This window comes from Poecilia formosa, unplaced genomic scaffold, assembly GCF_000485575.1.
Source record: "Poecilia formosa unplaced genomic scaffold, Poecilia_formosa-5.1.2 Scaffold1, whole genome shotgun sequence".
NCBI lineage: Eukaryota > Metazoa > Chordata > Actinopteri > Cyprinodontiformes > Poeciliidae > Poecilia > Poecilia formosa.
In genome coordinates, this window is record NW_006799940.1 from 438,290 (window position 1) to 451,509 (window position 13,220).

The 13,220-nt window shown below is 34.4% G+C and overlaps 1 protein-coding gene across 1 annotated transcript in view; it reads right to left on the reverse strand.

Moving 5' to 3' along the window:
• Window positions 1–429: 429 nt before the first annotated feature.
• Window positions 430–13,220, reverse strand: part of kif3ca (kinesin family member 3Ca) — a 29,264-nt gene continuing 16,473 nt past the window's right edge. Inside the window, exons 4-8 of the mRNA XM_007575042.2 lie at window positions 4,219–4,337; window positions 3,337–3,453; window positions 3,120–3,228; window positions 2,367–2,503; window positions 430–1,155 (exon numbers count right to left, since the gene is read on the reverse strand). Coding sequence (XP_007575104.1) covers window positions 1,068–1,155; window positions 2,367–2,503; window positions 3,120–3,228; window positions 3,337–3,453; window positions 4,219–4,337 — 570 coding nt within the window. The 3' untranslated portion in view covers window positions 430–1,067. The remainder of the gene's footprint in view (window positions 1,156–2,366; window positions 2,504–3,119; window positions 3,229–3,336; window positions 3,454–4,218; window positions 4,338–13,220) is intronic.

The window sequence follows — 13,220 nt, forward strand, 5'->3', positions numbered from 1 at the left end:
CTTCAATTACTGTTTCGCTGCCTGACGAGTCTGAACATTTTTCATTGAGGTTCCCAAGCTTTTGTCAAAACATGACGCTAACATGAGGTGCAAGTTGAAAAAAATGTCAATATTTTCACATTAAGGATACAAAAAGCAAACTATAGCTTGGTCTATTAGATAGTATTTTCTTTAACTACTTTTGTGACCAAGTCAATATAAATTAGATGAATAAATGTATTCACCTTAAAACATACATTTTGCATTTTTTTTTACTTTATCCCATCAAGTATTACATCCATGAAAGAGGGTTTTCCTTGTTTAATGTGTTTTTTAAAATGACATTTCCATCACTGTAAAACTCACAAAACTGACACAAGGGTGGAACTCATGATTGAAAACCTTATTTTCATGTTCTGAATTTTAAAAATGTAGTAAATAAGTCCAACAAGCATCACATTCTGCACTTTAATGATATTCTTTCAAGACATTTGAGTTGAATTAGACACAGAAAGACAGAGGGACGGACAGGGATGATAAAGGTCATCATTCAGGTTTCAGGACCACATCTGACCAACAACATCGTTATTATTATTATTATTTTACTGCAGTCACTTCCAAAAGCCAACACAGACAAAATGTTCCTAATTATTAAAGTCTTCCTTTTACACGTAAAACAAACCAAACCTAACATGGAAATCCTCTGAATAGATGAAATATGTATAGATATCTCAGTATTTACTGAGATCTTAATCCGTCTTTTCCATTTTTCTCTCCAAAATTCACCAGTTAGTTCAGTGAAACTGTATTTTCTCTTTGAAAATGATGATCCAAAACCTCTTTGATTCAAACATGCAGAAGAAAGGGACAGTTTGATCCAAAACGAACGAAAGGAGTGAAGTCTCACGGAGTCTCTGAGGTTCATCCGGTCTGTTAGCTTCCTGTTTTATGCCTTCTTTGGAGGCAGCAGAGGTGATGGTGTGTTTGTGTCCCGGCGTCAATTAAAGGTCTTTAAAGCCGCAAACTGGCCAAAACAAGTGAAGAAATCAAATAAATAACAATAAAAAAAAACTATTTGTAACAAAGCTTTACATTGCCACTGCGGGCGCGGCCGTCTGACAACCCACCAGGGAATTATTAGACGAAGAGGAAGTGATGGATTTTTGGCTCTGGCACCTGAGAAAAGCACAACAAATTAACTGGGTATGATAAAAATCAGCTTTTTTAATTTTAAATTTACAGACAGATTGTAAAGATTAACCAGCAATACTGAGATTAAATGGTAAATGAGAGATAAAGCCAGGAGATTAAGATATCTGGAGGAGAGTGTGGCTAATCCTGGATAATCCCATTTAGAGATGTATTGACTCTAAACTGTTTAGGGCTCAGATGTCAGCCTGAATGCAGGTTTTCCTCTTAGGACATAAATGTATTATAATATAAGTAATACCTACAAAACCACTGAAGCAAAAGGTAGAACAAAAACCTAATATTTGTAAAATAAATTATATATAAATGTGAATTATTTTAAAGTAACAAAATAATCCAAAAAATAATGCACAGTAACAAAATGCTTTGAAGATTTTCCAAGAAAGTATACAGATATTGTTTAACTTTATATGCAAAAATATTTTTTTATAATGGGAAAACTGGTATTTGGGACATTTTTGCACAAGAAAGCATATATAGATAAAATAAAAGCAAATATGTATCAGGTTAAAACGGAATAAAATCCATTTAGCATTAAATTCAGGATGTCTGAGCTCTTATGTGAATTTCTGCATGTGTTGTTTATAGTTTTTAATTTACATTGTGTAAAAAAAAAAGCATACGCAAACTCGTTAGAAATTTAAAAATAATTAAGCCTACAAATCTTAAAATGGGCTTAAATGTGGCTTAAGTAAAAAAGCCAGCAGTTTGAGGTAACAGGACTGGGTTCTACTGGGGTTGCTAGGTAACGGGGTTGGGTTTTACTGGGGTTACTACTGGAGTTGCTAGGTAACGGGGCTGGGTTCTACTGGGGTTGCTAGGTAACGGGGCAGAGCCCTGCCGATTCTGATTTAATAATCTTGATGTTTTTGAAACAGCTTGTATTCCAGACACTAAAAAACATTAACTTACTGTCAGAAAACAGCTGGGTGTTATTTTTTTAACCGCTTGGACTTAGTCTAGAAGCAGCAGAGAACCAAATGGAAGTACAAATATGTGAAAAATGTGAAATTTGTGTAATACTTTTAATGTTTTTCAGACTCCTTGACCCAGCATTGTAAGGTAGTTGCTGCAAACTTGTTTTTTTTTTTATTAAATACTTTTTAACATAAATAAAGTTGGACAGGATGTGATGGAAGCATTCTTAGCCGGTGGTAAAAGACGATATTCAGGCTCACCAAGAACGAGATTTGCAGATTCCTTTGTCGTTGGTGGGAAAGTTGTTCAGTGTAGGACTTTGGTTCTGCTCCCCGTCCGTCAGAGCTGAGGTGTTGGGAGGAGTCATGTCCAGCTCCAGCAACATGACGTTCTCAGCCTACATGGAAATGTGCAACAGAGCCAGATAACAATGCTGCATCACACATTTCACTGCAGGTTTTAAATAAATAAGGTTGCATGTTATGCATGCAATATTTCTTTAAGTTTTGCTTAAGCACAAAATATCTATCTAGATAATTCTCCCGCTTTCCTATTGCATACATTTTCAATTATTTTCCATTCTTTGTTATAAAACCTAAAATTGGCAATATGTTTTTTTTAACCGTAAAATTTAATTTTATTTAACATATTTTCTGTTTTGGCTCCCAAACTTTGGAATACGTCACCTATAAATAGTAGACAAAAATCTTCACTTCCTATTTATTAATCTGTTTGAAAAACACATAATTTGTCAATATTTTTCATATCAGTATCAGTATCGGGTCAACAGTACTTAAAACTAACATAACATTAATGCACATTAGTGAGCAGAACTAAACACCATTCCTATTATCCCTGCATTCATTTTTAGTTTTCAGCAGATTATTACTAGAAGGCCTTCGTTTTATTACTAGAAGGCCTTCTTTTTATTGATTGGTTAAGTGATTAATTACCTGTACATTTCATTTTTGGATCATTTTAGGTGTAAAAAGCAAACTTTATAGGTACTCTACCCTGTATCTGGAGTGAGTTCCCATGGACAGCGCTACCCGAGCGTATTGGCTGATTGGCCGTTTGTATCCGACTGCAGACGCCGGTCTTTTCTTCATCTGTGACGATTTACTGCACAAACGCAAAGTAACAATCAATGAGACAAAAAAGCAGTTCATTTAGGATTAAAACCGTGCTATATTTCTGATTCAGGAGTGGTGGAAGATGAGAGGAACCAACCTTTCATCTGGAACAAGAGGCTTGAACTTCCACTCATCCTCCTCTGGGTCAAACATCAACCTGTTCATGATTTTATTCTTCTCCTCTGGAGGAATGAAGTTCTCTATGATCAGATACCTGAGTGTCCACAACACACAGCAGAGCACAGGTCCAATAAATGAGGCTGTCGCAGCAAAAATATATTAACAAATGTGTTTTTTTTAGGGGGAAACGTTTTCTTTTTCCAGTGATTTGGAATTTCTCATTATGTTTATAAACCCTTTAAAATTCAAGCTCAAAGGTATAATGGCATATTAGGGCCGTTATTAATAGAAGAGAAAAAAGGAGGGGTGAATTTCCGCCCAAAAAATCTAAGAAATTTTCCCAGAAAAAAGTTGGAAATTTCTGGTTTGAAAAGTTGAAAATTTGCAAGAAAAATCTCAGAGTTTGAGGTTAAAATCTGAATTTTTTTTAGAGTTTGAAAAGCCGATAATTTGTGAGCCAAAACTCAGAAATTTTTTGATTAATATCAAACATTTTCAAGAAAAAGATTGGAAATGTCCGAATTTCAAAGTCAAAATTTTTCCACTTTTTAAAAAATTTTCAACTTTGGAAATTTCCAAAAAATAAATTCTCAAAAACTTCTGACATTAATCTCAAAATTTCTGAGTTTTTATAATCAGGTTTGTCAACTTTTCTAACTTTGAAATTGTCTAGGAAAAAAATGAGGAAATTTCTGAGATTTTTCTGCAAATTGTTGACTTTTAAATCTCAGAAATTTCCTTGTTTTTTCAAGAAAGTTTATGTACTTAATCTCAAAATGTCCTAAGGTTTTTGGTGTAAATTTTCTCCTCTTTTCCACCTCCAACAGCCTGTGGTTCTCAGGAACCCGGCTGGACTCACTTGAACTTGAGCTCTCTGGTGAGCTCGTTCTGCGTTTGCTCCAGCTCCTGCCGGCTCCTCACGTGCTCGTCGTTCACGTCCTTGATCTCCGCCTTGGTGCACTGGAGCTTGGCGTACAGCTGGGAGGAAAGGCGAACAGACATCAACACAGAGAAGAGAAGTGGATTTCCAGCTAGCTGTGGCCTGGTTGTCGGTAGCAACGGCGCTGGAAGCGCCAGCATGTAGCGAACGGGTCAGCCAATGGGAGCCCTCGTTCCTCTGCTTTCCTCCTCCACTGCAGAGCCGACATGCTGTTCACTATTTGACTCCAGATTGAGAAACAAGGAGGCCTGAATTATAAAGCTGCTGACATTAGCAAAGTGATGCTTTGGAGAAAAACCCCTGTATTTTTTTCTGCACACTAAAATATTAATAACTTGTTTTGTAGTTTTGTTTTCTGTCTGCTTTGGTGGTATCCTACCCACCATTTGACAGGAACATTTTGTTAGATTTCTCAATATGAGTTTTTATTTGATGTTTATATCTGTCACTTAGCAACAGGGTCGTCACTGCAAAAACACAAAATCTTACCAAGTATTTTTAGTTTTCAAACATATAAACATACTTTAAGAAAAGAAATAGGAGCTTGTCTCAAGTAAATAAGTCATTAATATTAGTTAAAAAAAGACTTTCATCTGGCACATTATTTTACTTATAAGGTGACATTTTTCCCATGTCATTTATAGTTTTAATTGTGTTTTTTTAATTCCTTTTTGTTTATTGTTTTTGATTGTTGTATTTGGTCTTTGAGAAAGTGAACTTGTATTATTAAATGATCAGGAAACAACAACCTTATCGTTTATCATAATTGTCCAGCTAAATTTGCTATAGTGACAGTCCTAAACAGCATTATTTTATTAGAGTTTGCTGGAGCAACTTAAATTTTTATTCTAAGACTGTCTGTTTTTTGACAACTGAAAATGTTTTCCAAAACGCCAAATAAGGGACCAGGCCAATTGATCAGCAAAAGGTGGGGGAGGGGCAGTTCTGCATTACTTTATGCTCCAAACCGGATCCTAGGTTTCATTTTTATCAGCGCTCACAGGATAGGTTGTGTCCAGGAAAAAGTCAGAACTGGGGCGGTTATGATTGTTAATATTTCATCTAATTAATGTCAGAACAAGAGGAAATATTCAAAAGTAACATCATTTGTATGACGCAGACAATGTACACTTTGAAACGCTTTAATATGTCACCTTCTTGAGTTTCTTGGTCTTGGCCTCGACTTCTTGTTGAAGGGATGTGAAAGTCTCCCTCAGCTCCACCGCCTCCTCATCCTGGATCAACATCTGCTGCTGCATCTCCCTCTCCTTTCGAGTCTGGAACCAGGAAAACAACCAAAGTATTTTAACACATTATGCAGCAAATACATGACTTTAAAGTGCAACATGCAGCTGTGAAAACAACATTTCTCTAAAAGGAAAATTACCTGCTCAGCGATCTCCTGCCTTTTCATCTCCAGCATCTTCTGCTGCTCGTTGGTGTGATCGATGATGTTCTTCCCTCCAACCAGCAGCTTGCTCTCCATTGCCTGAAAAATCCACAATTATATAGAACAACTAGATTAATATTGACAATTTATAGACAAGCAGATAAAATCCAGCTGTGGATGAGGAGGAGAAACTAAACATTTTATGTTTTCAGTTCCCCGATTTATGAATAAATGTATTCAGTTAGTTGGGTGAAGAGCAAAGCTGCAAGTTTTAATGTTATTAGGATAAATAATATAGTATAAAAAATGTCAAATGTATCTGGCAAAGTGTATCAGATTTCAAGAAAGAAAAGTGCAAATCACATAGTTTAAATTTGCAGCTAGTGATTAGTTTAAAAATCAAGTTTTCTATCAATTATTCTGACAATTAATTAATTAATCAGATAACAAATGGTCACATTCTGCAGGTTTTTAATTTACCCATATAAGAGTATGTTATACAATATTAGAAATCCATGATAAAATGTGAAAATCAAATAATTAAATTATTTTTGTACAACAAAATTCACATTTTATTGCCTAAAATTCAATAATATAGTATTCTTTTAGTGAACATCTTTACAGACAAAGGATTTTCATCTTTAATGCAAATTTATATGTTTTTATTGTACAGTTTTAGTTTAATTACTGCTCTGAGTTTGTTGTTCCTTCAGAAAATGGCCTGTTTTAGAGTCTTTATACTCTATTTAGCAATTATTCAATTACTAAATTAGTTGAAGGTTATTTAAATAGTTGATTAATCATGATTAATCATTTCAGCCCTACTTGAGATTCAACTTCCAGTGAATAATTAAGATGGGCTAATGGACATATGCAAAAAATTATAATATAAAAAATGCACAAATAAATACATGGAAGTTTCCACAAAACACAGAAGATATGAATAACTTTTCAAAGTGACTTCATCCTGAAACATGTGCATGCCTGAAGCGATGTAAAGTTTAAGCAGAGCTCAGCTTGTTGTGATGTTGTCGTCATGACGATGCTGAGCTGCCAGCTTACAGCTCCATCATCACAATGTTTCCGCTGATGGCAGCTTCAAACGCTCACAACGTTAAACATCTACATGACCTCAGTTTGACCCCCAAAGGCATTTTTCAGCTGATTTTAAATTTCACAGGCGTTTAAATTGCTGCTGGAGGAGAATGTTGGTTAAGATTTAATAATTAAAATAAAGATAGAGTCTTTCTGGGTTTTTTAACACAACCCAGGAAATATCTAACTGGATTTAATCGTTTTATATTTATTCCATTGCTTGGTTCAGGTTTACTTTTTATAATTTTGCTTTATTGTATTGTAAACCTACTACGTTTACAATACTAAACATACAGGCACATAATTTGCTGTAACTTATTGGTAAATATTTAGCTTTTTTTGTTGTTGTTTTTTTTAGATTTGAATTTGAAAACAAACAATCAACCAAAGTTGGATGAAATGTTTGTATTTCAACTGTTCAAATTTGCTTAATCAATCTTATCTTGTGTAACTTTTTATATTTAAACTTCAGTAATGGTTCTCAGGTTAATGAGATGCATTAAAACTGTGATCTTTCATCTCATTATCATATATTTCATTCTCAATCAGTTGATCTACACTAGCGCTGAAACAAATAATCAGATTAATCGTTTATTGAAATAATTGTCAACTAATTTAGAAATCTATTAATTGCAAACTGGAGTATAGACTCACAAAAAGGTGATTTCTTGAAAGAACAACATATTCAGAGCAGTAATTAAGCCAAAACTGTGCAAAACCTATATACATTTTGCATTTTCAATAATAAAATGCACCTGTGTCAGCAAATATGTTCTACCAAAAGCTCCTCAGATGGTGTAGTGTTACCATCCGTCACCTGGTTGAAATTCTGTAAAAAAATTTACTTTTACAAGCCAATTATTAATTGGTCAATTCAAAATTCATCAATTAATAATTGGCAATAGCTGTATTGATGTTAAGTCAAGCCAAAACTGATTAGCTTTTCATGTTAGAAGTATTTATTTGGCTGCAGAAGCACATTTGCTACAAATTTAGGTAATAAAATGTTTATTTTCTTATTTTAAAAATAATTTGAATTATTTTGTATTCTCATATTCAATGTATTTCTAATATTGTATAAAATAAATTCAGATTGTGTCAATTCTTTATTCAAGTAATCGATTAATCGTCAACAAATCGTTGATAGATTAAGTAATAACTAAAGTAATTCTTAATTGCAGGTCTAAGATTCAATATTTGCGTCTTTTAATGTATTTCTATTATTGGATAAAAAAGTCTGCGAACTCTACCAATTTTTTTTATCTGATTAATCATCAGAATAATTGTTCATAGATTAATCGATAACTAAAATAATTCTTAGTTGTAGGTCTAAGATTCAATATTTGCGTCTTTTAATGCGTTTCTATTATTGGATAAAAAAGTCTGCGCAATCTACCAATTTTTTTTATCTGATTAATTGATTAATCATCAGAATAATTGTTCATAGATTAATTGATAACTAAAATAATTCTTTGTCTCCACCTTAAGTTTAAAACTTCTGCTTTCTCATCATGATGATTTCAATTTTGTACATTTTACCAAATTGCATAGTGTTACATGTTGTTGCTGGAGGTGAAATCTGACAGATTGACAATTCAGAAATAAAACAATATGAAGAAGGAAAGAAAGAGAAGATCCAAACATGCAAACAGAGGCCACTGACATTTTGTTTTGGCCTCCTTCCAGGACTTAAACACAGAAAGACAGCGAGTCCCTGACAACTGTGTGCTGCCGAAACGCTCCTCTGAATTTACACGCACACACTGCTCTTTTAAAGAAAAACAGAAAAACACATTTAAGCTGCTGCGGAGTACAGTGGCGTCCTTCATGGAGGACGCAGCTCAGAAAGCCTCTTTGTTTCAAGCTGCCTTTGTGTTCAGTGTGTGACTCTTTGTGTTGCTACATATTCTTTCAGCGTCATTATAGAGGACTGATTCATGGCAGGGATTTTCCCCGTTTGTGCTTCCCATGTTCCTTTTACGTCCCGAACATCCGGGCCACATTCCTCAAATAGAGACAACTGAAACAGGTTAACTCAGCTCTTCAGAAGATGAATACTTTCAGGTTTTGGCTTCATTCATTCGGATGAAAGGATTCACAGTGGGATCCTCACCGGGGTCATGCAACAGTGTCATGATGCAAATGACATTTTTGCATTGCACGCAGCTTTGTTTGCAGCAACATCCAATTAAAATATAACAATGAGGGTGCAAACACTGAATGCAAGAAGCAAAGATTTCAGCACTTCTACTGCAGAGGAGGAGCTTCACTTTCAGCAGATAAGATTTTATAAAAATAACATTTACTCTGAAATAATACGTTTTCCTGAAGAAAATATAAAATGTTACACCTGTCAGTACAAATCAATGTAGGGCTAAAACGATTAATCATATTAATCGTGATTAATCGATTAATACTGAAATAATCATCAATTAATTTATTAATCATTTAGTCGTTAACTGGAGCATACACTCAAAAAAAGCCATTTGTTCACAGAATAACAAACTTAGAACATTAACTAAGCCAAAATTGTACAAAAAATATATAAATATTGATTGTCTGTAATTATGTTAAACCCAGAAATCCTCAAGTAGCACGTTTAGCTTCGCCTGGTTCAAATTCTGGGGAAAAAAAATCTCCTATTAAGCACAATTTGTATCCATTTAAATCAGTTAATGCAAAACTAATCAGCAGATAAGCTGCAGATCCATCCTTTGCTATAAATAATCAAACGTTCTCTGAAGGCATGCTACATTGTTGCATTTTAGGCAATAAAATGTCCATTTAGGGACCTGAATTATTTATTTATTTGCATATTTGATTGTATTTCTATTATTTTATAAAAGGTTTCAGTTGTTAAATAAAAAAAAATCAGCAGAATATACCAAATTTATTCAGCCGATTAATCGTCAAATAATAAATAGAATACTAAAATAATCTTGTCAATTAGTTAGATTATTTTTAACAGCAGGGTGCTTAACCTTTTAATAGGTTATTCCAGTCCATTATTAGACAAATGTTATTTGCAGATACAGCTCTGCTTGCCTGATTTGTTGTGGTTTGTTTATTTTTACTGATCGTCACAAATTAATGGATAGTTTAAGAAGCCAAAACAAACCCCAAAAGCAAGATAAAACACCAGGAATCTTTCTCTTTCCTACTTTGAGTATGCTTTGTTTTTATTTATTACATTAATTTGTTAATAAATACAATTAGTTGCTACAGATTCCTAGTTGATGAATGTTTTTAGGAGACTGTGAGAGGAAAAAGGCTTTTAATTTTAGCGAAAGTGCAAAAACAAACACAGACAGCCGACTTGTTTGTGGACATATAATCTGCTCTAAAGTGCACACTCAGATTCTTTTAACTGTAACCGATCAATTTCCTGATGGATGGAAGTAAAGAGAAGGGAAGTGATGCATACGGAGTTGGCGCATCAAGCCACCCAGTCCCAGCCAGGTTGGATCCCGCCTGGAGCGATCTGGCTATAAATATCATGTGACGACAACAGGTCTCTGACACCGACGGTGGAGAGCGAAGGAACAAAGACGGAGCGCTTCCAGAACCAGAACCAAACATGGAGAAGCAGCTTTCAGCTTCTATGCACCACAAATCTGGAACAAACTTCCAGAAAACTGTTAAACAGCCGAAACACTGAGTTCCTCTAAATCAAGACTAAAAACCCAGCAGTTTAGAGCTCCTTTTGTACCACAGTAACTGAAATAATAATAATAATGTTTCAATGGATGATTTTTGTTGTTTTTATGATTTAAAGCTCTTTGAACTGCTTTACTGCTGAAATGTGCTATACAAAAAAAATCTGATCAATTGATTTTACTGATACGAATGGAGAAAGAGTAGAAATAAGGTGGATATTTCTGAGAATCTGTTTCATGTTTGTCCTGATTGATGCTGAACCACTTAAGCTTAAAGCCTCAAATTAAAGCCGGGCGATTAATCAATTTTACTGATTGGAGTTTTTGAACATTTAATTTTTGAAATCTTCAAAAATGATTCGATTTGGAAAATCAAATAATGATTTGAAAAATAATTTTCACCAACTCAGTCCTCAGGTTTCCATATTTCAAAGTGACCAAGCTGCCATCTTGTTTGTTTTGTTTTTTTTATTTGGACTTTAAACTCAAGTCAAAACAATAAAATGTGTTTCTTTTTTTTTCTAGGGTAATAAAGTCACAACGTTACAAGAATAAAGTCAAAATAATATGAGAATAATGTCTTAATGTTGAATAAAGTCGTAATATTAGGAAAAGGAAACAGTAATTTGATCAAAAAGCCAACATGAAAAATAACAAATGGCTTTTTTTCCCTGTTTTTATTATTACAGTATTAATAAAATAATAATTAAAATGGTATTTAGATGTAAGACTGCAGAACCAAACGCCTCTGATTGCATGTCTTGTAAAACAAACATGCTTTCAATATTTTATATCTGCATGTTTCTTGTCCTACTTGCATGAAGTGAACACATGGGTTAACTGATTTCATCTACACACACAGAGTGGATTCATCAATATTTCAGCGTACGCAGGCCTGTATGCTGAGGAATGGAGAGCAGAGATGAGCTCTGTTATCAGCCTCCCCCACGCTGTAACCTTCAGAGTCAGGCCGCCATGTCTCCGTCCTTCTCCTCGCTCTAATTTCACAGGAAGGCAGCCGGATAAACAGGAAACACCGCTACTCTATCCAGCTGTGCATGTGACTGTATGTTTGCTCTGTATGTTAACTGGAAGAAAATGGTTAATCAGTTGCAAAGCTCAAGTTTATACAAACAAAAAATGTAAAGGAGAGTTCAGAACTGTGTATCTTTATATTTTGCTTCCAAGCAGCCAGACTTTCCTGGACTTTTCAAAGGGATTTCAACATTTTTCTTTGAGGTTTGGCTGCTGTTTTGTTCCTTCTCAATATTTATTTCTTCATGTCAAGTGTGATTTTAATTGCATTTTTTATTTAGTGGAAATACTATAGCTGTGAGATTCTGTTTTATTTTTCTACATTAGCAAAATATTTTAAAGGTTTTGCTCACATTTGTGATGATAGTGTTATAAATTTAGGCTGATTAGCCTCCTTCTCCAATTAATGCTCACCTCTTCAGGTGTTTCCATGAAAATTGACCTATTATGCTTCCTTAAACAAGCTAGGTTCGGTCTATGTGCTGCAGGAAACATGTTTATTACATTTTTTGCACTAACTCATTCTTAGATAATGAGATTTCAGTCTGGTCAATTCTTGATATTTTGAGCTCCTTTCAGGATGAGCTGATTTTCTGGCCACTTCCCCCTCAACTTAACATACACACTCTAATTTAGACAACCGTACATCTTCGAAAAGCAGAAGTGGAGCCTCCTGCACAACCAACAAGAATTCTGCATGTGGTTTCTGGATGGTAAGTCAAACAAAACACTTGTCTTTTCCAGCAGCCATTGTACAGCAGTAAAACTAGCTGCTCAAACGTGCTAGGGGTCTGCTTGGGTTGCTAGGTAACGCCACAGTACCCACTGACTGACTTAGCCGTTGAGGGTTTATAAAATGGCTCATTTTCCAGACACCAAAAAACATTAACTTCTTGCTAAAAAATGTCTGGGTGTTTTTTAAGCTCTTGGGATTTTTTTAGAAGCAATGGAAGCATAAAAATGTGCAAAATGTTAATTTTAGAAAAACATCTCATAACCTAATCCTGCTTCAGACATTTCTAGAAACTCATACACAACCTACCTATTGTGTTCATTAGTATTCATGGTGCTTTTTGTTCACTGATGTTCTCAAACAATCCTCTGAAGCCTTCACAGAACTGCATACATTTATATAGAAATTAAATTACACACAGCTAGAATCTATTAACTCACTACCCACTGTGCTGTTTTATTTACTTTCACAATTATCCATCTCCTTATGTTGGTCTTTCACATAAAATCACAATTAACAGCTTGTGTCATGTGCTTTGCACATGGTAAATCCCATGACATCATCGTCATTGTTGTTGGTTCTGCAGGGTGCAGGAACTTTATGTCGGGTCAGCACTGATTTCCTTCAACAGCAAAACACAAACTGGAGAACGAGTTAATGAGAAAAATGTCTGAAACTGGAAACTATGGAAAGTATCAGCACAAATATTTTAATATTTAATATTTTGCTTCTGTTTGAAGCAAAACCTCACAATCCATGAGTTAAAAAAGAAAAAATTAAAAAGCCTTCATCTGGGCAGTTTGCCAAAGAGTTTTTATTTTTAGATTTATTTTATTACAGTCACTGTTATCAGAGACAAAAGTAATTCTCTGGATTTTTAAAAACAAGGTGGACAATAACATACTTTTGGCACGTCAACTTTATAAAATCTGAAAGGCTAACTTGACAAAAACAAGTCTAGAAAGCCAACTTGTGTAAAAAAACAAAAAACAAAACGGGGGCTGCAACTAAC